This window comes from Zootoca vivipara, chromosome 5, assembly GCF_965207765.1.
Source record: "Zootoca vivipara chromosome 5, rZooViv2.hap1.1, whole genome shotgun sequence".
In the NCBI taxonomy this organism is placed as follows: domain Eukaryota; kingdom Metazoa; phylum Chordata; class Lepidosauria; order Squamata; family Lacertidae; genus Zootoca; species Zootoca vivipara.
In genome coordinates this window covers 67,457,049-67,485,037 of record NC_142588.1, presented here as the reverse complement: position 1 = coordinate 67,485,037, position 27,989 = coordinate 67,457,049, and the positions used below count along the sequence as shown (strand labels likewise).

The following is a 27,989-nucleotide window of genomic DNA, read 5'->3' as shown; positions in this document are numbered from 1 at the left end:
TGATCTAGCCCCTTGACTATCTTCATGACAACCTATGTACTCTCTTGGGTGAGTCCGGAGAGCTGGGAAGAATCGGAGCGCGGCGGCGCGGGGCTGAAGCTGGATCAGGCACTGATTTAGACAGCGCTCGTTAAAGAAGGAAAGGGCCCGAGGCCCGACCCGGCGAAAGGGCTTTCCTTGTAGGGGCGCGCTTGGCGCACGCGCAGTGAGGTGCTCTTGCCCTGTCGTCTCTTCTGCCGACCATGCCGACTGTCAGCGTAAAGCGGGATTTGCTTTTCCAAGCGCTGGGCAAGAGCTACAGTAAGTGGGGAACGGCGGGGCCGAGGGGGGGGGGGTGGGTGGTTCTCGTGCCAGCGGGGTTTGGGCATCCCTCGATGCCGAGGGAGTCTAGGGAGACGAGCTGGGGGAAAATGTGTTCAGGATCAGGCCTTGAGAGGCTGCTTGGGGTCCCTGCCAGGGAAAGGCAAAGCAGGGAAAGGAAAGGCAAGGCTCCTGCAGGTCTGTCGGTCGGTGTGGGGTCTGGAGAAGGGAGAGGCTGGGTCCTGGTGGGTGGGTTGTGCGTGTGCCCCAGTAAGCTGCCCAGAGTGGCTGGGGCAACCCAGCCAGATGGGTGGGGTGTAAATAATATAGTTATGTATTTATTATTATTTTTATTATTTATTTTATTAAGATGCCTTTAGCTTCGGGTCAGACTGAAATCGGAGGCGTGCCTCTACTTTTTGTAGAAGGAACAAAAGATGTTTGGTTCATTCATTCCATGGCCAAAGGAAGGAAGCATTGAATTCCTGAAGTGGATCTGTTCATGCAACTGTAGGAGTTGGGAAAAGCAGAGGGCTTCTTGCCCAGCCCTTGCTCCCGTAGAATCACAGAACTATAGAGTTGGAATGGTCCCTGAGGGTCATCCACCCCAGCCCCTTGCAATGCAAGCAGGCTCAACACCAGGGGTACTTCTTCCATTTCTGCTTATTTTGAGGTACCAGTGGTTGAAAATCACAGCTGTACATGCTTGGAAGTAGGTCGTAGCTTCATGTGCCTTTTGTTGTTGTTTTAGATTCAGATTTGCTTGTTTAGGGTAGCTGTGGGCTTTCCCATTCTATAATAGAAACTGCACAGGTAGTAAATGTAATTGGTACAATGAAGAGGGAAAGAGGTATAATATAGAGTGTGAAAAGGGCTAGATGAGGAACACAAATGGGAGGCTATATGTAGCTGATAAGAATACTTGTCAAGTGGAAATTAGTAACTGTTAAATTACTATGCCAGAAAGCACAAAGATGGATACTATACTAAGTTGCAATATGATATGTATGGATTACATATGGATACCTTAAATGTTTTAAGGTAGGAGTGGCAAATTAGATACTTTGCAGAACTGGAGTTATTAATATACTTTCTGGCCCCTTCTGCAACTAAGCAGGTGAAATCAGTTACCCTTTTCAAGGACTAAACCATTTTGACTTACTGTAAATATTAGCACATGCCAGAATTAATGAAACAAATTCCTTTCCAGCGGATGAAGAATTTGATGAACTATGCTTTGAGTTTGGACTGGAACTTGATGAAATTGTAAGTAATTCTTTTTAGTGACATATCTACTTGCAAAGACATTTAATTTATGGCATTTGTTGTGTAATCCAGCTGCCATCCTACAACACTTTATTCCTGAATATTTAGGACCATGTTTAATGAACAGCCTACTAGTATAGTGAAACTATACGTTTAGTACTTTTCATTCCATATAATCTTTCCTAAGTTCAGGCTGTAGTTGAACTTGATTATAGTAAGTTAATGACTAATTTTTTTTCCAAATGGTGAGGTCTGAAAAACCAGTCTACACAGTATTATTATTTTGCTGTGAAACTCAATAGTGCAATTAGTTGTCAGTAGAATTTATAGACTTCTTTAAAAAAAGGTTATTTGGCTTGTCACGGTTATGTACCTGCTTCATTATACAAATTTTGCTTTAAAATAGTTGTAACATATTTGGTATTCTGAGTAAAAGTAGTTAGGGTTGTGCTGTCAAACATTTGTATGTCTGACTGGTATAGACTACCACTTCTTTTTAAAACTTCAATACAACTATAGGTGTTTTATTAGTGATCTGCATGTTTGTATGAAAGTCAAATTAACCAAACTCATATGTATTACTGGTTTCAAAACAGTTTCTTATGAAGTACGCTTGTTTCATTTCAGACTTCCGAGAAGGACATAATAAGCAAAGAGAAAGGTGGTGAAAAGGCTGAGGGTGCATCAGAAATAATTCTCTATAAAATTGATGTTCCTGCTAACCGATATGACCTTCTTTGCTTGGAAGGTCTTGTCAGAGGACTTCAAGTCTTTAAAGAAAGGTACCATCGTATTTGGAGATGTTGCAAACCTGTTTTATTGGTTTGCTAATAAGTGCTTAGGTAAAACACTTCCATTTGTTCTGTTCCTGAACAGCATTTGTGTAACTAGGCCGTAGGTGCTGAAGTTTCTAAAGCAAGTAAAGCAGATCTACAGAGCACTCCAAATGCATTGCAATGCATTAGGAAGCAAGAGTATTGACTTACACAAATACTCTTAAGTCCAACTCACTATTTTCTTATGTTTTCAAGGAAAAGTTTAGTATTATTAGAAACTTGGTGATTTTATTCTGTTGTTCTATTTGTTTTATGTAACTTCTGTTTGCATTCATTCGATGTCTGTTTATATTTGAGCAACATTTTCCTGCAAAATAATGTGTTGATAGTAGCACCCATTACATCTTACACATATTTCATCAGCCACTTATTGAATCCAGTAAGACTTACTCTCTAATCATAGAATGATAGAATTGTAGAGTTGGAAAAGACCCCAGGGGTCATCTAGTTCAGTCCCCTGAAATGTAGGAATCTCAACTAAAACATCCATGACGGATGGGCATCCCACCTCTGCACTTTAATACTTTCTAGCAAAAAAAAGTACCAGCTGTTTTCAGTTGTGTGTAGATGCTTTGAAATATTGAATAACACTTAAACAAAGTTTGGTTCTATTTAAAATATTTAAGGCACAGACTGCTTTTGCCCTACATGCATGTGTATGCATGGCTGACTAGAAGGTAGCAGAAGGGTGTTCCATATTTAGGAGTTGCATATGTTGTTTGGAGAAGAGGAGGATCCATGGTCCAGTGCTGTTACCTTTTTTTGTATATGTGTAAAAATTGTTCTTGAATGTTAATCTCAGTGCTTAATATTTTAGAATTAGGGCTCCAAGATACAAGAAGATCACACCACCTAATGGTGAAATTCAAAAGCTGACCATCACTGAAGAGGTAAATAAAACACAACTACATCTCAACATAACACTTCAATGAATATTTGTCATAACTGATGATGATGGGGCCTCTCTTTAGAAATTCTGAAGTCTATGCTTTATTGGATTTAAAGTAAAATATGGCGTTAGCCGTACTAAGGCTTTTGGTCACCGTGTGTGTCTTCAGGAATATATGCATGTGAGAGGACAAATTGATCTGGATGTCATTTACTGTGAATATTGCCACAGTTTAAACCCCAAGCAAGGAGTTCGTACTGTCTCGGTGAAATGTTCACTACTTATCTTTGGATTTCAGAATTCTGTGCTGTGCAGCAGCTTGCTATTGAAAAACTCTTCAGTTTCCGACACAGTTTACCATATTGTAAGGGTGGTGGGTTGCAGGGATGGGGTTTGTAGTTTGATAAAAAGCATCCTTGAGGAGTCCCAGAACTAATTCCATGGTTCTTTGGATCCTGGTCAATCTTTTCTTGCTCCTAGGTAGTGTTTCATTATAGAATATGGTCATTTTTCTTTGTGGATCCCCCCCCCCCGTGAAAATTAATTGCAAAATATGCTGTGTTTTGGGATTGCTTCCTAGTGGCACAACAGAACCCACCCACCTCCACCAAATTCACTAATCTTTGTAATATACTCTTACACATTGCAGACTACTCAAGTCCGTCCTTATGCTGTGGCTGCAGTGCTTCGTAATATAACTCTTGACAAGGACCGCTATGATAGCCTTATTGATCTACAAGAAAAATTACATCAAAATATATGCAGGTTAGTTGACAGTAATGCATACAGTTGATTTTTTTTTAAATGATGAATGATCAAACTGGCAGCATTCACACATTATGTTAAACCATAGTTAAGCTTCACGATAATGTAAAGGCGAACACACAGCAATCTTGTGTTCAGTGTGCAAATCACTGCTGCTTCACTCCTCCCCTGCCATGTTGCTGGGAGCTACATCATGGTTTGGTTTAACATTAACACCTAATCCTGAGCTCATAATTTGTTTTCCTCAAGCAAACCAGGAGCAGTAAGCCAAGAACAAATGGTTGCTACTGCTTATGGTTTGGTCAGAGAGAGGAAAAAAATGAGCCTGGGTTCAGATACAGTGTTGTCTTGCAAAAGTGGGGGATGAGCAACTGGATCAATTTATTGGAAAAGTTGTGATTGAAGAAGGTGGTCTTATATGTTTGTTTTATATTTTAAAGCAATTACAGTGGTGCCTCGCTAGACGAATTTAATTAGTTACACGGGTCTTTTCTTATAGCGAAAAATTCGTCTAGTGAATCCCATAGGAATGCATTGAATTTTTTTTTAATTTTTTTTTTTGCCCATAGGAACACATTAATTGAATTTCAATGCATTGCTATGGAAACCGCGATTCGCTAGACGAATTTTTCGTAAAACGAATTCGTCTAGTGAGGCAACCTCCGCTAGAAAAAACCTTTCGTTAAGCAGAAATTTCGTTAAGCAGGGCATTCGTTAAGCGAGGCACCACTGTAGCTATTTTTTAAAAAAAACAAGGCTAATTGAAGAAGCTTCTTGGATAAAACATTTTTTCATGGTCCCATTTTATATGCATATTATTGTGCAACATTGAAGGCTGTTTAAGACAACTGGACCACTGAGCAGAAGTGATTTAATAATTCTATAAAGATGTGGTATCTGTATATTTTAATGAGGAATTTCAGGAGTGGGTGGAATCTTCATTGCTGATTACTCTTCTTTTCCTTTTATAGAAAAAGATCATTGGTAGCAATTGGTACCCATGATCTTGACACAGTCTCTGGCCCATTTACATACACAGCTAAGCCACCATCTGAAATTAAATTCAAACCTTTGAATCAGGACAAGGAATACAATGCTTCTGAAATCATGGATCTCTACAGGGTAGGTGACTACAAATTAATAAGATGTATTTTCAGAAAAAATGCAAGTGTAGAGACACATTGTTCACAATCTAGGGTGGTCCACAAGGCCTTTTTTGGCAGCACTCGGCAACATTCAAGAAAAAAAAATCTTTTTATTTTTTTATAAATACTTTTTATTAAATTTTCCAATTAAAAAAAAAACAATTCAATTATTTCAATTATATCCAATTATACATATACATATCAATTAAACCAAATATTATGCCAAATCCTTAAAACAATTTTTTTCGACTCCCCATGCTCCAAAGTCCTGGGATTTTAAGCAGCTGTTAACATTGCCATCCTAATCCTATTGTCAAAATCTTGCTGTTATCCATCATAGTCCCAATCTTTTCAATAATCCTTCTAGATGTTTTCCTCTCTCTTTTATCTTTCGTCGCAGCTTCTGAGATAAGCATCAAACAAGATTTAACACTATCCATTTTTCCTGTGTGGGTTTTTTATCCAGTCCAACCTCCCCATAAATCTCTCTTAGTCCAGTATGCCTTTCTTGCCACGTCAACAGTCCGACACAAACCAGCGCCATTTTAGGAATCTCGGATTCTATGCACTCTTCTTCCAAACTTCTTATAGATTTTGCACGAGTCCAGCTTTTGGCGTGGAACAGCTGTTTCACATTATGTATAACCTCTTATGATTGACTTACAGCCTTCCTCGTCCTTCAGCTGGTCACCGCACTCCGAGACTCCCGTTTGGCTGCTACTATCCATCAATTTTCACATACGCCACAACTCAGCGCCATCTTGAGTGCCTCGGGATGTACCTTCTTCTTCCAAACTGATTATGAACTTAGCGAGAGAACAGCTTTTTAGCGAGGGGCCGTAATTGATTTATAGCTTTCCTCACCTTTCTGCTGAACCCTGCAGTCCGAGACTCCGATTAAACCACAATTAGCTCTCAGATTCCAAAGACGCCACAGCTCGTAAATCCCACTCGTCAGCGGCATTCAGGCAGTACTGATAAACGTTCCGGGGAGGAGGGGGGGTTTCCAGTTAAAAAAAACATTTTCTAAAATGATAATCCTCTATTTGAATAAGATCCAATGCCACACAGTTCATTTCCATTTCTCATTTGTCTAAAATAGTCAGGCAGTCCGTCCAGGAAAGTTATATGTACGTCTTAAAATATGAAAATAGAAAGTTCACTTCCCTTTTCGTTCCGCCCCAGTCATTCTTTTCTCTTGATAAAATACTCTCTCGGCTCTTCTCACTCAGAAGCTGATAAAGTCCTGGCAGTATCTTCTTCCCTTTCCTTTGAAGCATGTCCATGATTTTAAATCTAATTATTCTTCTTAATCATGGCGTTCGTGCTCGCATGGGGGGCCTCCAGGAGTTTCGGCTCCCATGAGTGCTTAGCCCAGTCCCCCCCACCCCTTCAGGAATCGGGGTGGGTTAAGGGGCACCCGCGGGCCAGCGGCCCCCCCCCGTCACCCCCGGGGGGGGGGGTCAGGGGACTGCCTTACTCCCCTGGCAGCCGCCAAAATTCCTCATGGGAGTCGAGAGCGATGGTACGGGTCAGCCATAACTCCCACGAGCACGAGCGGAAGTCCAAGAAAAAAAAAATCTTAAAGCCTTAAAAATACTTTTGTGTTATTCATTATTCATGAAAGCACATTTATTTGTGTATTAAATTTGTTTAATAATTAAATATATTAGCTATATTAATTGTTACGTGTGTGTATGTATGTGTGTATATACACTCACACATACATATGTATAATATTAATGGTGTATATTAAATAATACGACATATATTGTGAACATTTTAATTTATGATATGGAAATTCAATCCAGTGTGTGTCAAACTACTCTTGTGGACCACTTGGTATGAAAATTTGGACTGCCCTAATTTAGAACTAGTTCTCTGTGTACAATGATGTCCCCCCCGCCCATTAGCTCCCCATACTACATAGGAAACCAGTTTTGGAACTGATAGGGAGTTTAAGAAAAAGATGACTAAAGCAAAATACAAGTTACATTGGTGAACCAAACATCATAATGATGCTCAATTCTCATTTTCGGCCATGCATGTTTTCTCTGGAGAAACGTCATGTTTTCTCTGGAGAAACTTCAGCATATGATTTTATTTTTTTTGTCCTAGGAATGAAACACTTCTGTTAGAAGCATCAGTGTTATGTTTTCCCTTCCTGTTATGTTTAAATAATATCATGGTGCTACAATCGCAGGATGATACCTTGCAGTAACTTCTTAGGAAAGAAATGTAAATATTTCTGCTTTGTTTGTTTTAGACGGATAGCCATCTGAGGCATTATCTACACATTATTGAAAATGAACCGCTTTACCCAGTTATCTATGATAGCAATGGTGTTGTGCTTTCAATGCCTCCGATAATTAATGGTAAGATTGTGCTTTTCTTATTTTGAGTTAATTTAGTACTATCTATCTGCTACCTCATTACTTTCTTCTTCTGTTAGGGTCTGGTGAAGTTCATTATTTTGCTTATACCAATACAGTTCTGATACTACCTTTTTGCTGAAACCTATGTTGCATAATAACCTTTTCTGCTTTTGAGAGTCTGTTTTTTATCTATTCTCAAATTCTGATTCTCTCAAATCTATATTAAAAGAAGAATATAAGCTCTGTTTTAAAAGTGTAGAAATCTGAGAAAATTAAATGTAGAGTGTAAATGTAACAAAGTGTTGTTCAGAAATGTACATATTACATCAGTGTGCCTGTCAGGACCAAATTGTAACTCTTAATTTCAGTGTTCAGTTGAGGTGAAGTCTTTGCTGTATGGGAAAAAAATTGGCAAGGTCTAGAAGCCTGCCCATATTTTAAATAAAAGCACTCTTGCAGCATCAAACAACTTCAAATGTCTGTATCTATATTTTCTAGGGGACCATACAAAAATAAGTCTTAACACCAGAAATGTGTTCATTGAATGTACAGCCACAGATCTTACCAAGGTAAATAAGCTTGATAAAGCAGCAAGATGCTGTACAGTATAATTATGCTGAAAGTATAATTCTGATTTGCAAAGTAAATTGGAAACGGTTCATCTTTGAAGCTGACCTAAACTGCTAGCATACATTAATCTCTAGAAATATATATTCGGCAAAGTCCATATGAGAGTTTAGGGTGGGTGTTTTATGGAGCCACCAGATCCTACAATCTCATAGTTGTTGGACTGATTGTTCCTCTGGACATTTAATTTTAGAGCACTAATCCACTTGATGCTCTCGTCTGCCAGCCACATCTTCATCTGCAGGAAAATCAATTGACTCCAACCAATGGAATTGGGTTGGGTAACTCTTTATTGCCTCACTTTTTTGGGGGGAGGGGAGCAGTTAGGTTTTAATGGTGATACACTGCTTGAGTATCTTATTGTGAACTAACATTGTAATACTGTATTTAAAACATGTACATGAAACTAAATAGTATATATATAATCTTTTCTAAAGGCGAAGATTGTCCTTGACATCCTCGTCACGATGTTCAGTGAATACTGTCAGAAGCCATTCACGTGAGTTAACCTTAACACTAAAAAATAAATAAAAATGTTCACGTCTTCTGTCTCCTGCATGTTAAACATTGTTTGCTTTTCCCTCTTCCAGTGTTGAAGCAGCAGAAGTAACTTACCCTAATGGAAAAAGCTACAATTTTCCAGTGAGTATTGCAGAAGCGATGCAACCAGAGCTTTGTTTTCATAAACGCAAGCTAATAAATACACACTGGTGGACCCACTTTTTGAAAGGAGCCATAAGACAGGGTGTATTTTCTCTTTCCCAGCTTCCATGTCTGCCACAGAGCACTTTGGGTATCGACCCTCGTTTGTTCCCTTGCACTTCATAGAGCTCTTTTACTGGGTAATGTTCCAACTATTTCCCCAGAACTGTCCTACTTACCATCTTCAAGTGCAGTGCCAGCCCAAGATGCTTTGCTACCTGAAGTGGAGCCTAAATAGTTCCCCACAAGGGCCAGTACTTTAAAATGACCTGTTGCACCAGCCTGTGTATTCCGCCTCTCCCACCCCTACCTTCATGCTGCCACCTCAAGCAGCTTGCTTTACTCTGTCCAGGTAGGCTTTCTGGTCTTCTGCCAACATACTCTGCATTGTTCTTCTGGGTGCTGAGTGGCACATAAATGCCCCGTAGTTTTTTCATTACATATGTAGGAGAGTGATACACTTAGAGAGAAAATCAATTTCTATACTTAAAACTTCCTCTCTTCTTTGCAGGAGCTGGCTTATCGCCGGGAAAAGATTAAGCCTGAAATACTGAATAAGAAAATCGGAATTAGGTACAGTATGCTAAATCTCTTGGCTCTCTTTGAAGGGTGCACATAGTTCCATTGACAGCATTTGTGTCACATTTTTAATGCTTGTTAGGTTTATACATTTTTAGGATCTGGTAAGAATACAGAGAGGAGCTTAAACCCTAGAGATCCATATTTTATTATGATATATAACCCACTTTTTGGATATACGGTTAAATATCAAAATCCAAAAAAAAAGCCAACTAAAATAAAATAGCAGCAGAATGAAAATTTGTTTGGTAGAGCCAAGAATGCCGTAGATACCATTTTATTTAAACTTCAAGTCTCAAAAGTGTTCTGTTGTACATATTAATGAACTCAGTACGTGGTGCTACAGGCTAGAGTACTATCATGATGACATTACAAAATACCAACAGTGCCAGCTGCTGCTCTGAATAAATGTTGCACCCACCATTCAGTAAGCATTCTCCTTGGATAGTTATGAATGGATTTGTACTGTTGCTCCAAAGCTGTACCTTTTTATTTGTTGTTGCTGCTGCTTTATTTACATATCACCCTTTGATAAAACAAAGGAGCGGTTGAACAACATGCCTAACCTTAAAATGAGAAACACAGTCTGAATCACTGAAACACAACCATATTAAACCTATAACAGAATATAGCATCCCGTAAAAGCATTCTAAGGTGCCATGTACCATATCATGATATTCCAAAGCACTTGCCATGTGTTGCGTTAGTGGGACTCATTTGGGGACCGAAATGCAAGGTAAAGTTTTTCTCATTGGGAGGAACAAAGACAAACACTTGACAGTGAAGTCAAATATGGACCCATCCAATATTCTCTACTTGTATTACTGTTCCACTGAAATACTTCTTTAGCTATAGCATTGCTACCAGGAAATCTGTCACTCAGTAGTGGCTCTATTTGTGGAATGCTCTCCCCACCCTGGCACCTTCATTATACACCTTCAGGTGCCAGGCAAAAATGTTCCTCTTCAGCCAGGCCTTTGGCTGATTAACATCCTATACCCTTTTAAATGTGTTTGTGGAAGGAGGTGGGGGAGCAGGGGTATTTGTTTGGCGGGGTTGTATTATGTATTTTGTGTTTTTATATTGTATTTTTATGTTGTAAACTACCCTGAGATCTATGGATGAAGGGCAATATACAAATTAAATAAAAAGTCCAATCATCTCCCATATGTCAGCGCTCAGATTCAGGGGCACATGATCTCATCTACTCATGCCGCACCTGAAATCTTAATCTGTACAACAGGAGCTGGGAATTGGATCCAGCTATTGGGCCCATGTCCTTCCTTCCCATATTATTTGCAGGTCAAATTAGTCAACCACCTGATGTCGTAAAGAGCCCGGCACAGTGCTTTGAAGTCCTGCTGATCAGCTCGTTGATAGTACAGAGTAGGGCTTTTGGCAGATCCTTTCAAAGACTGACTGGCTATGGAGCTCCCCGTGAGATTCCAGGGAGCTTGAAGTCGCCACCAGAATCTGCTTTCTTCTGGATCAGCTGCACTACTGTGTTCCCCTGACTGACAGTGAGAGCAAACCTCTCTTGTTAATGCACAATCAAGAAAACACTTTAAGGCGGCTCGTGGTTTGGATTGGCAGCTGACATCAGATGTGAGGTGGGTGGGTTTAGTTAGGGGGAAATGGCCTTATGGGTCAAATTGGGACCCATGCTAAGGTGTATGTCTCTGTTCTACTGAACTTCTAAAACCTTTCTGCTCCTGGGATTGCTCTCTTCCATTTTGATGGCAGTGCCATGGAATTTTGAGTTGTTGGAAATACTTAGGTGTCCAGTTCTAAGGTACTTGGGAGATTGGAGATGGTAGATGGTATGTTGTTTTGTATCACATCATTGGTTTAGGTATGGAGGGGACAACCATGTTGCCATTTGAGCCTTTAGTCATCAGATGCTGTGTGCCTTTATTGCCCTTTATTCCCCAACCTGATGCCCTCCAGATGTTACTAAACTACAACTTGCATCATCTCTGATAGTTGGCCATGCTGACTGGGGCTGATGGGAGCTGTTGTCCAAAATCGATTAAAAGACACCAGGATAGGGAAGGCTGATTAATTGTATCCAAATATGTGCTGTCTGTCGTAAAGCAGCCTACAGTGGTACCTTGGGTTACAAACACTTGGGATTACAGACTCCGCTAACCTGGAAGTAGTACCCCGGGTTAAGAACTTTGCCCCAGGATGAGAACAGAAATCATGCGGCAGCAGCGGGAGGCCCCATTAGGCAAAGTGGTACCTCAGGTTAAGAACAGACCTCTGGAACGAATTAAATTTGTAACCAGAGGTACCACTGTATTCCTATTTTAGGCTGGTTGACCATCTGTCAGGGACATTGTAGTTGGATAGTACCATACAACACGATAATTATACACTGCTGCACTGCACCGTACAACCCCTGATCTCTTGTCCTCAAGAAGTAAAAAGAAAATATACACCAGATAATATAATTCTAGCAGGAGCTCCAGTTAGGAACAGCCACTATTCATCTTTTACTTAGGCTTCACTTTATTGGATCAAACCAGTCTGTTTGAGATCTGGGACATTTTAATTACTCTACACTTTCTCTTGTGTGCAACTTTTCAAACTCCTATTTGTGTACTTTCATATGTGTGAGAGGATAAATGTTGGTGCAAGTTGAGGGGGTAATGATATGTGCTTGAAATGCCAATGCGGGTGTTTGAAAATTATAAGCCAGGTTTTTTGTTTTTTTGTTTTTTTTTAAGAAAATCGAAAGGTCTTAGGGTCTTGTTCAACACCAAGTATCATAAGGTTTGCTATTGTGCAGCAAAATACTACTATTTTATCTCCTGGATTGATTTGTGAGTCTTGGCAGTTTTTTTTTAGCACTGTGAAAATAAAAGGCAGTGGCTTCAGAATGAAACCATGTGACATTTTCCTTTAAAAATTACTCTTGCTTATGTTTTAGTGAGACTCCATCAAACCTTGCAAAGCTGCTCACCAGGATGTGTTTGAAGTCACACGTCATAGCGAATGGGAACAATATAGAGGTTGAAATCCCTCCTACCAGAGCTGACATTATCCATGCATGTGATATCATAGAAGACGCAGCAATAGCGTATGGCTATAATAACATTCAGATGACTATTCCGAAAACATACACCATAGCTAATCAAGTAAGATTGCACCCTTAAGTAAACAGTCTGCATTGTCAGTTTAAAGGCTAGAAGTATGCCAGAAGGGTTCTTAGAAGAAAACTGCGCCTCAGAATTAAAACAATATTCTGTCATGTCTTCTAGCAAGGGGAGTTTACTGTAGCAGGGATACAAAACAGATGCCCAACTGATCTGAGAAACTCCAAAGACCTGCAGTGGATGGGCTTGGGGCGGGGGGAGGGCAATGTTTAAACCTGGAGGCCATATTAAATCTCTAACTGGGAACTGCATTTCCTCAGTCAAGGCCAGATGTAGCTGTTTGGGATCACCTTTTTTGAAAAGCCGTCCTCGCAGTCATCTCCATGGTTTTATGATATTCACTGAGCTGAAAGATGAAAAAATTATTTTCTGTTCCCTCTAGCTTCCTCTCAATAAGCTCGCAGAACTTCTGAGACCAGATTTGGCAGCGGCAGGCTTTACTGAAGTGCTCACTTTTTCTCTGGTGCGTGTTAAAGAACTATTTAAGACTGCTATAATCTCAATGAGGATTCAGGCAGCAGCAGTGGTCTATGAACATTTTGTCAGGCTCCGATTTGCTAATGTTTCAGTGTAAACAAATTTCACAGCAGTGAAAAGGAATAGTTGCTCTGGTTTTTTGAGTTCAAAGACCCTGCATGACTTGCCTTAGCCTGTCTCTCTTTCATATCTGCCTGAGCTTATCAGCAGGCTGAAGAGAGAAAGTGAAAAATAAAGAGCCTTCCTTTTTGGAAAGTTGTGGCCAGTAAGAGAGCAAGCTGGCTCTGGCACAAGGATGTTAAGAGTGATTCTGCAGAACTGAGGCCCTGTTGGAAACATCTTTTCTGGAGGGGCAGTAAGTTATGCTGGTCCTGTCCTATATCAAAGAGAGAGGGGCTTGACTGATAGATCTGCTAATACCTGAGCTAAAAGGAGCTCCTCAGGCCCAGTTCAATAACGTCTGGAGCAGGCATCCCCAAACTTTGGCCCTCCAGATGTTTTGGACTACAATTCCCATCTTCCCCAACCACTCGTCCTGTTAGCTAGGGATCATGGGAGTTGTAGGCAAAAACATCTGGAGGGCCGCAGTTTGGGGATGCCTGGTCTGGAGGGTCATGCGTTCCACACCCCAGTCTTACAGAGAACATCTCGCCAGCTCTTAAAACAGCTGCAATGTCCATTTTAAGGCACAGTTCACTGTTAAATATGTTAACTATTGAAGCTGTAAGCAGCTTGAGACTTGGCTTTCTGAGGGATCAGCCTTTGTCCTAAAAATCTGTCCCAAACTATATATTCTTCATCAGAGGTTCTCCTTTGAGTTCTGCCGCTATTTGAAGGGAGGCTGTTGGTGACCCAAGAGAGGACTTGGTGTGCTGCATTTGGCATGCTTTGCCAGTGAAGCTCACTGGACAAGAAGTTTGCTGAATTTCTGGTTCCAGGCAAATGCTGCTTTTAGTTTTCCAGCATCTTGAATAGCTAGTTTTCATTGTTGTTTTATGGTTTGGCTGGATTATATTCAGATTTCTTGTGTTTTTAAGAGTGCACCGTCTCAGGAGCTTATGCTGGAAGATGGCTAACAAATGTACTAAATCAATAAATAACATAACTAGTGCCGAAATGCAACAGTACATGTTCCAATTTAAAAAGTTAAACACAGACCTGCCTGGTTAGATTTAGTGTTGCCAGCCTTCATATCCTGTCCATTCTTAGATATTTATTTTTTTGCTGTTAATAATTTTTGAAATTGATTTGTATTTAACTCGGTTGGGTTTAAATTAATTTGTTTCTTTTCATATCAGTGTTCTCAAGAAGACATTGCTAATAAACTGGGAGTTGACATCTCTGCAACAAAAGCTGTGCATATTGCAAATCCCAAAACAGCAGAATTTCAGGTGAGGATTCTAAATTGAGTTTTAGGCTAGAATGCAAAACTGCTTGTTGCCTGTAAATCTAAATGAGTTATGGCCAGTGAAAAACTTTGATTTATCGTGGCATGTAAGTGTGAAATATGTCAATCAGAAGCCATTCAAAGGCCATATTTGATAGCTTGCATTGTTTGTGGTCAGTCCTGAGTATCTTTTGCAATATTTAATTTCAGTCTTGTATTCTCCAGTTTAATAGTATTACTTTTTTCACAGACATAGTTTGTTTTAGATAATTACTACATAGCCAGTCTTGCAACTGTTGGTCTGTGTTGACAGACTGTAAGAGGCTGAGAATTGCTGAAGTGTAGGGGAGAAATAAGGGAGAAATATATCTCCTATTAATGCTGATACTTGACTCTTCTGTATGTTGCCACATCTTGCTCTCAGTTGGAGATGTTCTTACCTATAGAGTGTTTAATATATTAAGTTCCCTATGTGCCCTACAGGTGGCGCGCACTACTCTCTTGCCTGGTCTTCTGAAAACTATTGCCGCTAACAGGAAAATGCCTTTACCTCTGAAACTCTTTGAAATCTCTGACATTGTAGTGAAAGATTCCACCACAGGTAAGATAATCTCAGTAAATGCTAATGTCTTCAGAAATCAAGGGCATGATTGAGTCCCATCATGAGCGCACTGCCCACATGTAAATAGATCTCCTGTTTTCCCTCTGCCATGGGTTCATACCCAGGACATGGGTGTGCTCAGCCAGTGCATCAGGAGGAATGAGAATTACCATAACCCTGTTCAGCCTTTCCCCTCTGCTTGCTGCAGCATAGAGGTATGAGTTGGAAGGCACAAATAGACTTGCCATTCTTCTTCATGGCCTGTTGTACTAGCTGAGTGCTCTCATGCATGCAGAAGGAGAAACAGGGCTCTGTTGAATGTCAGGGAATCCCCTTGCAGGTGGGCACTGTGCTTTTGTGCTAGACTGGATCATACCTCAGTTTTGAAATGCTTTTAGCAGATACGAAACAAAATAAAAAAATTCCTTCCAGTAGCACCTTAGAGACTAACTAAGTTTGTCATTGGTAAGAGCTTTCGTGTGCATGGATCTGAAGAAGTGTGCGTGAACACGAAATCTCATACCAATGACAAACTTAGTTGGTCTCTAAGGTGCTACTGGAAGGAATTTTTTTATTTTGTTTTGACTATGGCAGACCAACACAGCTACCTACCTGTATTTTAGCATATACTTAGTCAGTGGGTAAAGTTGATGATTACACAATAGTTCTCTGTTTTTATTGAAATGTCTCTCTTTTGAATTGATATTTTAAAATATGTGCTCCTTTACCTATTCTATCCGCCACATTTCAGGAGCCTTGTATAGAGCTTTCCTATTAGATCATTCATGGGTCTTAACTAATCATTTGGAGACCTTGTATAATAACAACGTGGTAAAAGATGATGCACTTCACCCAAATGCAAGTGTCTTATGAAATTTTGCTGCTAGAGGGCAGCGTTTACCAATTTTATTTCTCATTGCGGTTTCTTGGCTCGCAAATTGTATTAAACAGGTTTTTCAGACAGTGCTTTGAAGTCACTACAGTACATATGAAATTTATGTTAATATATTTGGCTGGTCCATTTTTTAAAAACACAGCAGAATTGTTTTGTGGAATGACGCCATAGTTTTCGAGTTAGTTAGAATGAACTGAGAAAGCTTAGCTTAGATTTGGCAGCAAACACTCTATATGGTCTGTAATGAATGAACTTCATAATCAAGTACAATATTTCAAATCTGGATGTCATGAGTGTGTGTGAGAGAGAGAGGGAGAGACATCTAGAGCTGTTAGTACTGCCTGGATATGACTCAGACTTTGGCCGAGTTCTTTCGGTGGTAATAAAGCTCTGCCTGGACTGTGTCATTTCAGACTGCAGGTGGAGGTTTAAATTTGTTGTTAAAGTATATATGCTAGTTGTGTTTTTCACTGCATTTTATATGCTTGGTTCTTCCATTGATGAGGATGAGCCTGAGGCCCTTTGAGGCCTTGTTCAGATCACACTAAACTGTGTATAGTTAATTGTGGTGTGTAGGCACTACAGTATAGCAAAAATTAGCATGCCAAGGAGAAGGCTAGTCTAAAATGCATTTTCTTGACATGCTAGATTTCTATGAGGTGTAATGTTCTCTTTTTTAAAAGAGCCAAAGATTCAGTCTTGGCAACCCTTGCAACTAGTCTGAAGTGGTACAATTCAAACACAAATTTATACTGCAAAAGAACTAAGCCTCAGAAAATACCTTTTATTTTTGCTTGTTTTCATTTAATAAGTTACTACATTCTGTATTTTTCTTTTGATCTACAGATGGTCAGTGTGTAAATGTAAACAAACCCTGATACAAAATCGGATTAAAGCAGGCAAGAGCTATAAAATGCAGTCTGTGCAAAGCCGATAATTTTGGTTTCCTCTTTCTTCTCCAGATGTAGGTACAAGAAACCATAGGCATCTTTGTGCTGTCTACTATAACAAAAACCCTGGTTTCGAGATAATTCATGGATTGCTGGATAGAGTCATGCAGCTGCTGGATATCCCACCAAGTAAAGAGAAAGGATATTATATTAAAGCAACTGAAGGTAAGGGAAGCACAGAAAATGCCTGGGACCCCACCTGCATGTTGTTGCTGGATCAGAGCCTTATATACAGCCTAACTAGTAAAGCAATTATTTGGAGACAATGGCTTGTCTTGTAGTGGCAAGCAGAAGGAAGCAGCAATGAATTTCCCACCCCCTCTAGCCCCTTCACCTCCCAAAAAACTCTTCAGAAGTTTGGGGGAACTCTCCTGAACAGAGAGAGATGGGGGCCACATGGCCATTGAAGAGTGGTGAATTTCCCAAAATTGGGGTAAGGAGGACACTTTGTGCAATGTTCCTTCTGGTCGTTGTGTAGTTCTTCAATGCAACAAAGTGATCTTTCTAACAATACAGATGTTTGGTATTTTATCACAAGGGTTCATACAGTGTTGCATCACAATTTTCCTTGTGGAACCTCAAACTTTCGTGAAGTACAGCGGGCTTTTTTTTTTACTTCATACCATGTGAATGAAACATGAGGAGTTGAATGTCCAATGGACAGTAGCATGAGGCCATGAACTGTAAATAGCTCTCTGAGGTGTGTTTATATTTAAACTGGGGTGGGATGGGGACAAAGTGCCTGTGTCTTTCAAAGATATGTTGAGCTACAAATTTCTAGTAGCTTTTATAAAAGAGGGAGGGAGATGAAGCTTAGCTGTGTAGTTGTCAACCAGTCATTAACATTGCACTATAAATTGCAATAAGGATGCTGTTTTGTTTAATTCCTGTACTTCAGTCAGTGTGGGCATTGCAGATATGTGACTTCAGTTAAAACTTTGTACATTTTTAATATAAAAGCCTTGCTAAGATCTGTATAATGATCTGACTCATTTCATAATGTAGAAAAGGTGTCTGTTTACTGTATATGTTCGTTCTTGTTCCATATGTGCACACCACGGTTATTAGATCACCTTCTGTTCCCGTAATACCTAAATATCCATCAAGTTAATCTCAGGGTCACAACCTTTTTGCCCTTGCAGCAACACCTGTGCAACAATTACAGATGCTTGAAAATATGGGTGAAATTGTGATGTTCCCCAGGCCTTCACACTGATGTTTAGTGTAACTGGAGCCTTGCAGTATATTGGGAGAGAATTTTAGCCTTGAGTGATCAAGTTTTATTAAAGATGAAACCATACTCCTCTCTGAAAGTACTCTGGGACAGTCCCAAATATTTACCATCTGACACTTATTAAGAATCATAAATACATCTCTCAAATTTAGCATCCCTTTCAAAAACTTAATTGCAGTTTTTTAAATTAATTTGTTAAGCGATATGAAACAAGCTTTCTGTTGAAATTAGCAGACTATTACTGTAAACTACATCTTGCATAGTTTAGAGTCTGTCACATGCTGTCTTCCTTGATTGATCCATAAATAGATTAAATATACGTTTAGGGGCACAGATGGACGAGAAGCTTCCCCTTCCCCGTACTTGCTTTTTTTGTCTAAAGGCCTGAATTGTTAAACTTTTAGAATATCAAACTTGAAATCTTAGTATTCAGGGTTCAAGTCCCTTTTTGGGCATGTCCTTTCTTCTGCCAGGTATATGCATGAGGCCTGCCACTTTAGATCCTGAGAACTGTCCAAAAGTACATGATACAGCTCTAATACAGAATAGAAGCATGTCTGGTCCTGTAAGCTGCTTTGATAGAAAGCTGTTTTGGAACCATATCTAAGCATCATTGAACTCTTCAGAGGAAGAGCAGGGTTAGGTAGGGTGAAATGGAAGAAATACATTTAAAAAATCCTCCCATGATTTTCAAAAAGTAGAGATCTTTGCTCAGAACAGGAGGTGCCCCCTGTCATCCTCTTCAGTTAAAAGGATCTCTCATAGCTAGAAAGAATCACAGCATAATGCTTTAGAGACATTTGCTGGTAGAGGAGATGATATCTTCTGCTCTTTTCATTGCACAAGCAGAGCTCCTTGGTTATGTAAGGTTCCTTCATCAAGTTTCAGTTGATTCTGTCACAAGCAGTCATGTACTGCAGACCCTGCAGTTCAGGAGGGCCTCTTAGTGTTCTGGAGAGCATTTTGAGGGTAGCAGGTGGGCAGGAGAAAAATATCAGGCCTGCAGGCTCTGCTATCTTTGTAGTATCTGCTTTGCATGAACATCAGGTTCCATGTGTGGCCCTAATAATGTAGATACGCTTGGAAGCCTGACAGCTGAGATGTAAAATCGCCTCATTTTAAAGTCTTGGACCTTACTTCGGTGCTCATTGGGAGAGTTGTGCAATAATGCATCTCAACGGTGTTCCACTTCTTTCTGTTTCTGGGCTCCATTTGTTTGTTTGAAGGTGTGGCGTAGTGTGGAATATGTAATGACAGTAAATCGCAATGACAGCTTTTCATTTAAGGTTTGGTTGGCAGCGAGACAGTTGTTTACAATTTTTGAAATATGCGCTGCACATTTGTATTACCATAAAATGGAAAACAACTCTCACGACTGCAAGATGACCTTTGTTGTAATGTACCAAGAATCTCAATGTCATTATGAGATGTCCACCTGGCCAGACCCATTGATCATGCTGCACTTAGCATTTGATGAAAATGTTAAATAGTAGTCTCAGAAGCAACCAGTCTCAGTGCTGTTTGAGACCTTCCACAATAGGTTACATTCGCAGTTTACTCCACTGGTTATTACATTGGGGGACAGTTGGTAATTTGAAAGGGATCCCCCACCCCTCCCTCTTGCAATGTGTTCCCAGAGCAGGGATTATACCTCAGTTGTTGTTGTTGCTTTTTCCATTTCTGAGCCTATGGCCATTTTCAGTATAATCTCCCACAGGTCATGCTGGGGCTCCAGGCAGTGGTGGTGGTTAAATTATTGCCAGGTCCACAGCTAGTTCTTTGATTGGCCACAAGGCAGTTTGCTGGGGAGTAATTTCTGCATCCTGCCATTTTCCCTTGGAGATTGGTAAGATGTGTCAGAAGTTAAGCTGCAACTTTTTTTTTAAAGGAAAAAAATAAAAGCATGCTGTAGTAATAAACTCCTAACAAAGAAACTAAAATATGAAACATTTGTATTTGATTTGTCACACTATAATCTATAGTTTGTAATGGTTTTCGCGTTACAAATGTGTTGCAGGCTGTTTTAGTCAGGCATTATGCAAACCTAATAAGCTAGTTTTCTGCCATATATATATATATATTTATTTAAAGAACTGCAGCACAAATCTCTTATATTTCTTAAAGCCTGAAAAATGAACTACTGAACATTATAAATCCTACAGTAACTTGAGTTATAGGAGCAACTGCAAGCTGGTGAACCAGCTTAAATGTTTATGTAATGGCAAGTGTTTAGGGTAATACAAAGGGATAGAACCTCCCACCTATCTCTCCTATCCTGTTATGAATTGGTTCTAACTGGTCCCAGGACATTGTCAGAAGGCACAAGATGAGGCAACCTTGCTTAAACTAAACAGTTCTGAGACTGGATGGGAGGCTATCTACAAAGTTTCTATATACTGTATTGAGTTCCATCATGGAAGAGAGGCAGGACGTAGTTCATTTATTACTATTATTTTTAAAAAATATTACATTCATCTGTGGAAATGTAGAGACTGTTAGAAAGAGGTAGGATTCCAAGTCCATGAAAAGACTGCTTCTAGGTTGTGTTTCTTCCTGAATTTGTATTGATGTTCTGCAGTTTACTTAGTTCTCTCACTAGAGGTCATTTTCAATGTTTCACAGCTATGGGGGAAAGCTCTAGACCAGTGGTGGGCAACCTTTTGAGCTTGGTGTGTCAAAATTCGCCAAAAAAAACCCGAGCATAACTCGGGTGGTGTGTCACTTCGAGAAAAAACCCATAATTTCACGATATTTGTAGATTAAATAACAAAAATGTATAATTGTTCCCCCTTTAAAAAAAGGGGAAAGGGGAGGGCCGCGTGTCACTGAAAATGGCTGTGTGTGTCAGTGCTGACACGCGTGTCATAGGTTCGCCATCACTACTCTAGCCATGAGATCAAACACTTTATTGTGTTGAGATCAAAATCTGTCACTCTGTTCCCTTTATTGGGATCAGTGAGAGGAGCATAATGTGCTGTAATTCTCCTTACCTAATGTGCAAGTTAGTGACCTCCCAGGACAGGGGTTTCCAAACAGTGGAGTGTGAACTGCCAGTGGTCCTTCACAAGCTTCATTCAGGTGGTCCGCAGAATGTCTGTAAAAATATGGTTTGAATCTGTACCACATCTAACCTATTGCATTACAAGTGCTAGAACAGGCAAAAAAAATCCAGCAGGACCCTCAGTAATTTTTCAAGTGGTCCAGGGGGATAAAGTTTGTGGATTGGCCCATAGGAATTGGAGTTCTTATGGAAGATAAGTGGCTGCTGGCCAGTGTGAGAACAGGATGCTGGACTAGATGGGGTCCAGGAGGGCTCTTTTGTTTATTTATATCCTGCTTTTCTCCAAGGAGCTTAAGATGGTGTACGTAGTTCTCTCTCAACCCCCTGCCACCTCCAATATTAAACTCCCAACAACTCTATGAGGTGGGTAAAGCTAAGAGCTAGGAGCGTCTCCACCTCCATCGTTCAGCCCAGACACTGAGGTCCAGCTCCAAGGGCCTTCTGGCGGTTCTCTCACTGCGAGAGGTGAGGTTGCAGGGAACCAGGAATGCCCTCCCATCAGATGTTAAGGAATAAACAACTAGCTGACTTTTAGAAGACACCTGAAGGCAACCCTGTTTAGTGAAGTTTTTAATGTTTGATGTTTTATCGTGTTTTTAATATTCTGTTGGGAGCTGCCCAGTGTGGATAGGGAGGCCCGGCCAGACGGGCGGGGTATAAGTAATAAATCATTATTATTATTGATGGTGACTGACCCAAGGCTACCCAGTGAGCTTCATGGTTGAGTGGGGATTTGAACCCTGGTCTCCCAGGTCCTAGCCCAACATACGGTACCAACATGGCTTATGTTCATATCTTGATTTGATTTGTCATATTTTTGTCGTTCTCAGACAGTACCTGTGAAGTGTGCTCACAATAAATCAGTGGAAAGCTGGCACAGTGTTTGTGAGGCTTTGTCTGTCCCTGAAGCTACTGAAAAAGACTAGCATAGTTCTTGCTAAATATGTTGGTGTGTCAAAATTCTGACCCTAAAACAATCTTCCACACCAATCTAGGCAAGTCACACGGTGCTGAAGTCAGAATCCATCAATATACTGAAACATCTTCCCACACGAGCGCCAGTTGTGCTTTGAGACGTTCCCATTAAACTGTCAGCATTACCTTGAAGATATTCCAGACAGATTCTACCCTAGCACTTGGATCCAATGGACCAGACGAATTTCGTTAGAATGAATAATTATTCCAGTATCACTTAGGGTCTACGCATGGGGTCATTTCTTGCTGAGGCTGATAGTATACTATTTGAGCAATTTTGACACTCTGTTCAAATCGTTTGTAGATAGGCACCAAAATTTAGCGCTCTTCAGACAGTGATGGTGAAGCAGTTATCTACATATGCTAATGTTTCTCATTGTCTTCAGCACCATCAAATAGAAGCACCACAACATGCCTGTAGTGGAGAACTTTATCTTGTTTGGTACTTCCTAATCATATGAAAATTCTTGTGCATTCAAGGTAATTAGCAAGTGTTTCTGCATCCATGGAGTACATCTTCATAGGGATCACAAGGGTAGAGAACTACAGTGATATGTTTTCCTTCAGTAAGTTCATCGCAGTCAGTAAAGAAGAGTGTAGGATTCTGCATTTGAAGAACGCAACTCTAGTATTTTGCCTGGAAAAACCAAGTCTGTGGGCAATTTATTTTTACTGTCTCCGTAAACCATGGTTGTTTTTAGGTGTGTTTGATCGATTGTGCGATCTATTGTTGATAAGCTAAATTCTTTTACATGGAGTTAACACTGGGAAAGTGCAGAAGGCAGTGAACTTTAGATGTTGGGAAATAGTTAATGGAAACTTTGGCATGTGTTCCATAACAAACTTCCTTATAGATGTTACAGAACAATGATATTATTATTATTATTATTATTATTATTATTATTATTATTATTATTATTAATTGAATTTATATACTGCCCTATACCTGGAGGTCTCAGGGCGGTTCACAGAATACTTATTCAAAGAACTGCGGCACAAACCTCTTGCTTCTTGAAGACAGTTCAGGTCCCCTATCTCCAGAATGGACAGACTAGGTAATTATTCCTTTTCACTTTGTATCTTCCTACCTGTTCAGACTACCACACCTGTCCTGTCCCACTGTTTCAGATGTACAGTAAAATATTTTTCTTTTTGATGTTCCCTAAAGAGATGAAAAGGGATGAGAGGCTACTCTTGAATTGAGGGATTAGGCTTGCATTTATTAAGAACTTTGGGGGCAATTAACTGTTTCACTTCCAGCATAAGCCATTTACTCAGATCAGATTTCCTGTTCTGCAAGTGGTATTTTTTGTTCTTTCTTCTTTTTTATGACAGTGTGTAACTAATGCCACTTTGGGAATATTTGAGTGCGCAGAGTATAGTGTTTTCTCTTGCAAAACCATATTTAATCATGGACAAGATTTATTTGCCGTATAGAATGACCAGCAAAAGTATTGGTTTTGTGCAGCAGAGAATATGTAACTTCTGTTGATGTATGGGCTCCTTTGGGAGGAAGGGCAGGATAAAAATCAAACAATAATTTACATAGTAAAATTTAGGAAAGCTTAAACACTTTGCTATGAAACGAGCAACAAATAAAGAGTGCATTTTAATCCCCGAAAGACTGAAAACATTTTATTTATTTAGTAACATATTTTTTTCTAATGTGAACTGACATTTCAAAGTTTTGACTGTCAGATTTCGATACATATTGCAAAATATTTGGGTGAAAACTTTTCCAAATCTAAGCTTTGTGGATGTAACTTGCGTGGATAGAGTTTGCTAAACTTCTGGAACAGGAGCAGCCATGGAGGATTTCTATAGGCTTTCTGGAGAACCACCAGAGAATAAGTTATTTGCTGGCATGACTATCGCTCTTTCTTTGTGTGCACCATATTTCAGTCATCTGGTTTGTTCCAGTTATTTTCAGGAAATAACAATTTATCCGAGGGAAAATGTGACCAGGACTTCAGCAGTCATGCTGAACAACACGTCTTCTGCCTCTCAGTTACTTAAGTGTTGACTTCTGATACTCTTCCCCCATCCCCTTATAAGAATATAATTGTTATGATCTCTAAAGCTTTTCCCAACTCTGACCCAATATCATCCCTTTAATCTTCTTCTCCCAAACATGGGAAGAAGGGAAGGAATTGGGAAGAGAAGAAAAGCCATGCAAGGTGTTTGACCAGCAAGCATACAGAGAATTCAACAAACCCTTTGAAGGTCAATTAGCCAGAAAATGTGCTAAAGACTAGGTACTTGATTGGATTAGTGGCCAAAGAATTATGCCCTGAATAATCAAAGCGGTCCTGCAGTCTGAACACACAGGCAATTATTGGTTCTTAGGGGCATAGTGTAAAAGCTTTAATAACAGATTCTTTGAACTTCAAAGCATTTTAGAAGCGACAATCCTACTATGAACTGTGATTTTTGTCTCTTGCTTGCATGTAGTGTTCCTATAACAAGGCTAGTTTTAGAGTTTGTTCCCACAGTGCAAACAAGGTAAATTCAGAGCCTCACCTAACAGTTCTCAGTTACTACATCAGCTGAAAGGCTGCTCTCCGGGCAAGCAGGGGCAATGAAGGTCAGGAAGCAGCGGCTGTGCTAGGAGGGAGGGCCAAGTGGCAACATCCTCATAGGGGAGTCTAATTGCACAAAGTAACCACAAGCACTGCTTGCCAACTGGGGAGGGAGCTCTACAGGGCTATAGTGACAGCCCACGGCAGTGTCCAGATTTTTCCGGTGAGGCGCCAAGAGAGTTGCACCCCTGCGCCCTTAGCAGGGGCCAACCCACCCAACCCCTAGATACACCTCTTGCGATCTCTCATCTTCAGAGATTGTGAAGGTTGTAGCTTTGGACGCAATGCCCATCCCCGAGTTTCTGCTCTCTTTAACACAGTAAAGTCTTGGAATGATTACTATTAATACAGTTTTTGTTTGGCAATAGATTCCTGTGAAACATCCACCACAAATTTCGGGGGTGGGGAGAGATTCTTAAAAATGACCTCATCTTGTAGCGCTCTCCCCATGTGGGAACTGTGTCGCACGGACATTTCACTACATTAGAATTACATGGTAAATTTACTGTGTGACTTTATCATGAGAAAAAGAATGTGTGGATTGGTCATTTAGTTTTATTAGTTTCAGAGGATTTGAATGGGTTACAGGGGATTTTGATTACAAATGGGGGTGTAGCAAGAGACAAAATAACTTCAGCGGCAAGCGGGTAAGCCATTTTTTCTATTTAAGACTAGTAGTTCCATTTCACTAATCATCACCTGCCCACAGAACATTGCCCACATATATATGAATGACCCCTTTCTCGCACCTACTTCCTTCCTTATTTTGTGGGAATCAGTGAATCAAGCCAGGAATCACAGTTAACTATAGCAGCCTGTTAACGTGTGTTGGGGAACTACGGTTAATGGCTACCAAACAAGCCGAGATAATAAGTCATGATACGAAATTGTCTTAATATCCTTGTTGCTTGGAAGCCATTAACCATAGTTTCCTGCTTTGAATGTAACAGCCATTTAGTATTACCAGTAAGTCTGGCTCCATGGCTTGTTTCTTCTCTTGCATGAAGAGAAGGTCAAGCAGCTGTGTACAGGGGCTCATTCATGAGTCTTATTTAGCTGAATTATGATTTGTCCAAGCATTGACATATTTTGTTTCACGATACATGAAGCAGCTTTGGCGGATTCATCATTCTTATTCACTCTGTGCAAAAGCTTGTAACCTCTACACTGAATGTCGAATCAAAGAACTGTAGAGTTGGAAGGAACCCCAAGGCATAATCTAGTCCAACCCCTTGCAGTTTGCCCTGGAATGTGAAGCATGTCTACTTAAGGATTCATCCCCCACCCCCCCAAAAATATTTCTTCTCTAGCAATCTTTCTTTATTTTAGCAGAAATTATTCTCGTGTAACACGCTTCTACTCTTGACGTTTACTTAAGGTTTAGTGCCCAGAATGGCTGGGGCAACCCAGTCAGAAGGGTGGGGTACAAATAATAAAATATTATTATTATTTTATTTTATTCATTTCTTTTTCCCCTCCCTCTTTTCTTTCAGACCCTGCTTTTTTCCCTGGACGCTGTGCTGAGATCTTTGCAAAAGGGCAGATTATTGGGAAGCTAGGAGTACTTCACCCTGACGTGGTCACCCAGTTTGAGCTCACCATGCCCTGTTCTGCCCTAGAAATCACAATTGAGCCTTTTGTGTGAAATCCTGACAACAGCATGCTTCTTCAGTCCACATAGTTCTGTTTCCAAGATGGTCGGTTTCTATCATTGGGCCCTGTCACTAATTTTAATAAATTAGGCAATGAAATAGACAGATCTTATTTTGCTCTTTGATAAATGTTCCTTCATTGCAATAATACTGCCTTCAGGTTTTTTTTTTAAGGGCTTTTCTTAACAGATTGAGCCATCAGTCAGATGTAATTTTTTTTAAAAAAATGTTCAATATATTACCATGAATATATATGGGCAAAGAACATGATCTGTTCTCCAGAATGTTCCAGAGGTTGGATCTCAAACTGTAACAGATTATAGCTGCATAACAGGAATCACATTCTTTTATTGCATGAAATAACATAATTGATTATAGCAAACGTTGAACAAATGCGAACAGAACTGAGGAATTAAGCTTCCTTTGTATAGGGTTGATATGAACTCTTCAGGGTTGAGAAATGTGCATTTCTTGTAAAGTACAGCAGTTTTAAAGCAAGATTTCTATAATAGATACTGTTGTATGTTACCCTGTTTTATTGTAAAGGGATCAAAATAAAACTTGAAGGTTCTGTATTTATATACACCTAAGTTCCCGTGAGAAAGACTGGTGGTGTGAGCACTGCTTCTGTCATAGGGCTGAGATTGCTCAAACTAGACCTGTGTGCCGGAACACCATCTTAACACCCTCCTGGCTTCCCATGTGCTGGCAGAGAAATTGCCACTGGAATATGAAATGAGAAAGCCCCAGTGCATTTTTGGAAGCTATCACATCTATCTAAAGCAAGCACCCCCAAACTGCGGCCCTCCAGATGTTTTGGCCTACAACTCCCATAATCCCTAGCTAACAGGGCCAGTGGTCAGGGATGATGGGAATTGTAGTCCAAAAATCTGGAGGGCCGAAGTTTCAGGATGCCTGATCTAAAGGGACTCTTTAGGTTGCCATGTTGAAAAGGAGGAGGCCAAACAGGAGGGGAGGAGAAGTAGCATTATATGTAAACAACGTGTATACTATATAGACCTCCAAGCCAGACTGATGACTTGGATGATGCCTTCTTACGGCAGATTACCAAACTTTCAAAAAGGAGAGAGAGGGCAGTCATGGGAGATTTCAACTACCCCAGTGTTTGTTGGAACTGAAACTCTGACAAGAATGTAAGGGCCAGCAAATTCTGCAGTTGCCTCACTGACAAATTCCTTTCCCAGAAGGTAGAAGCAGCAACAAGGCTTGCTTGGACCTGTCTTGGACCTGGTCCTCACCAACGGGGAGGAACTGCGACAAAATGGAAGTACTGGGAACCTCGTGAAGAAGTAATGTGAGCAATTAGTCTGTGAGCAATTTAAAAAGGATGCTCCACATGGATTTCTCAAAAACAAGTAATGCCAGACAAATCTCTCTTTTTGATAGAGTTATAAACTTGGTGAATCAGGGGGTGCTGTGGATGTAGTGTATCTTGATTTCAGTAATTCTTTTGACAAAGTCCCTTATGATATCTTTGCAAAGAAGCTGGTAAAATGTGGGCTGGACAGTTATTTG

The 27,989-nt window shown here is 40.2% G+C and overlaps 1 protein-coding gene across 1 annotated transcript; it reads left to right on the top strand.

Moving 5' to 3' along the window:
• The first annotated feature begins 193 nt into the window (after positions 1-193).
• Positions 194-27,043, top strand: FARSB (phenylalanyl-tRNA synthetase subunit beta). The gene is made up of 17 exons (XM_035132567.3): positions 194-300; positions 1,511-1,566; positions 2,194-2,348; positions 3,220-3,292; positions 3,941-4,056; positions 5,028-5,178; positions 7,468-7,576; positions 8,075-8,145; positions 8,641-8,702; positions 8,794-8,845; positions 9,417-9,478; positions 12,417-12,624; positions 13,025-13,105; positions 14,418-14,510; positions 14,990-15,107; positions 16,965-17,117; positions 26,295-27,043. Exons 1-17 carry the CDS (start codon positions 243-245, stop codon positions 26,444-26,446), a joined length of 1,770 nt encoding a protein of 589 aa, XP_034988458.1. The 5' UTR covers positions 194-242; the 3' UTR covers positions 26,447-27,043.
• Positions 27,044-27,989: the final 946 nt, after the last annotated feature.

Coding starts and splice junctions, on each gene's coding strand:
- FARSB (XM_035132567.3), top strand. CDS start 243: ATGCCGACTGTCAGCGTAAAGCGGGATTTGCTTTTCCAAGCGCTGGGC. Junction 2,349..3,219: donor CTTCAAGTCTTTAAAGAAAG/GTACCATCGTAT, acceptor TTAATATTTTAG/AATTAGGGCTCCAAGATACA. Junction 8,846..9,416: donor GAAAAAGCTACAATTTTCCA/GTGAGTATTGCA, acceptor TCTTCTTTGCAG/GAGCTGGCTTATCGCCGGGA.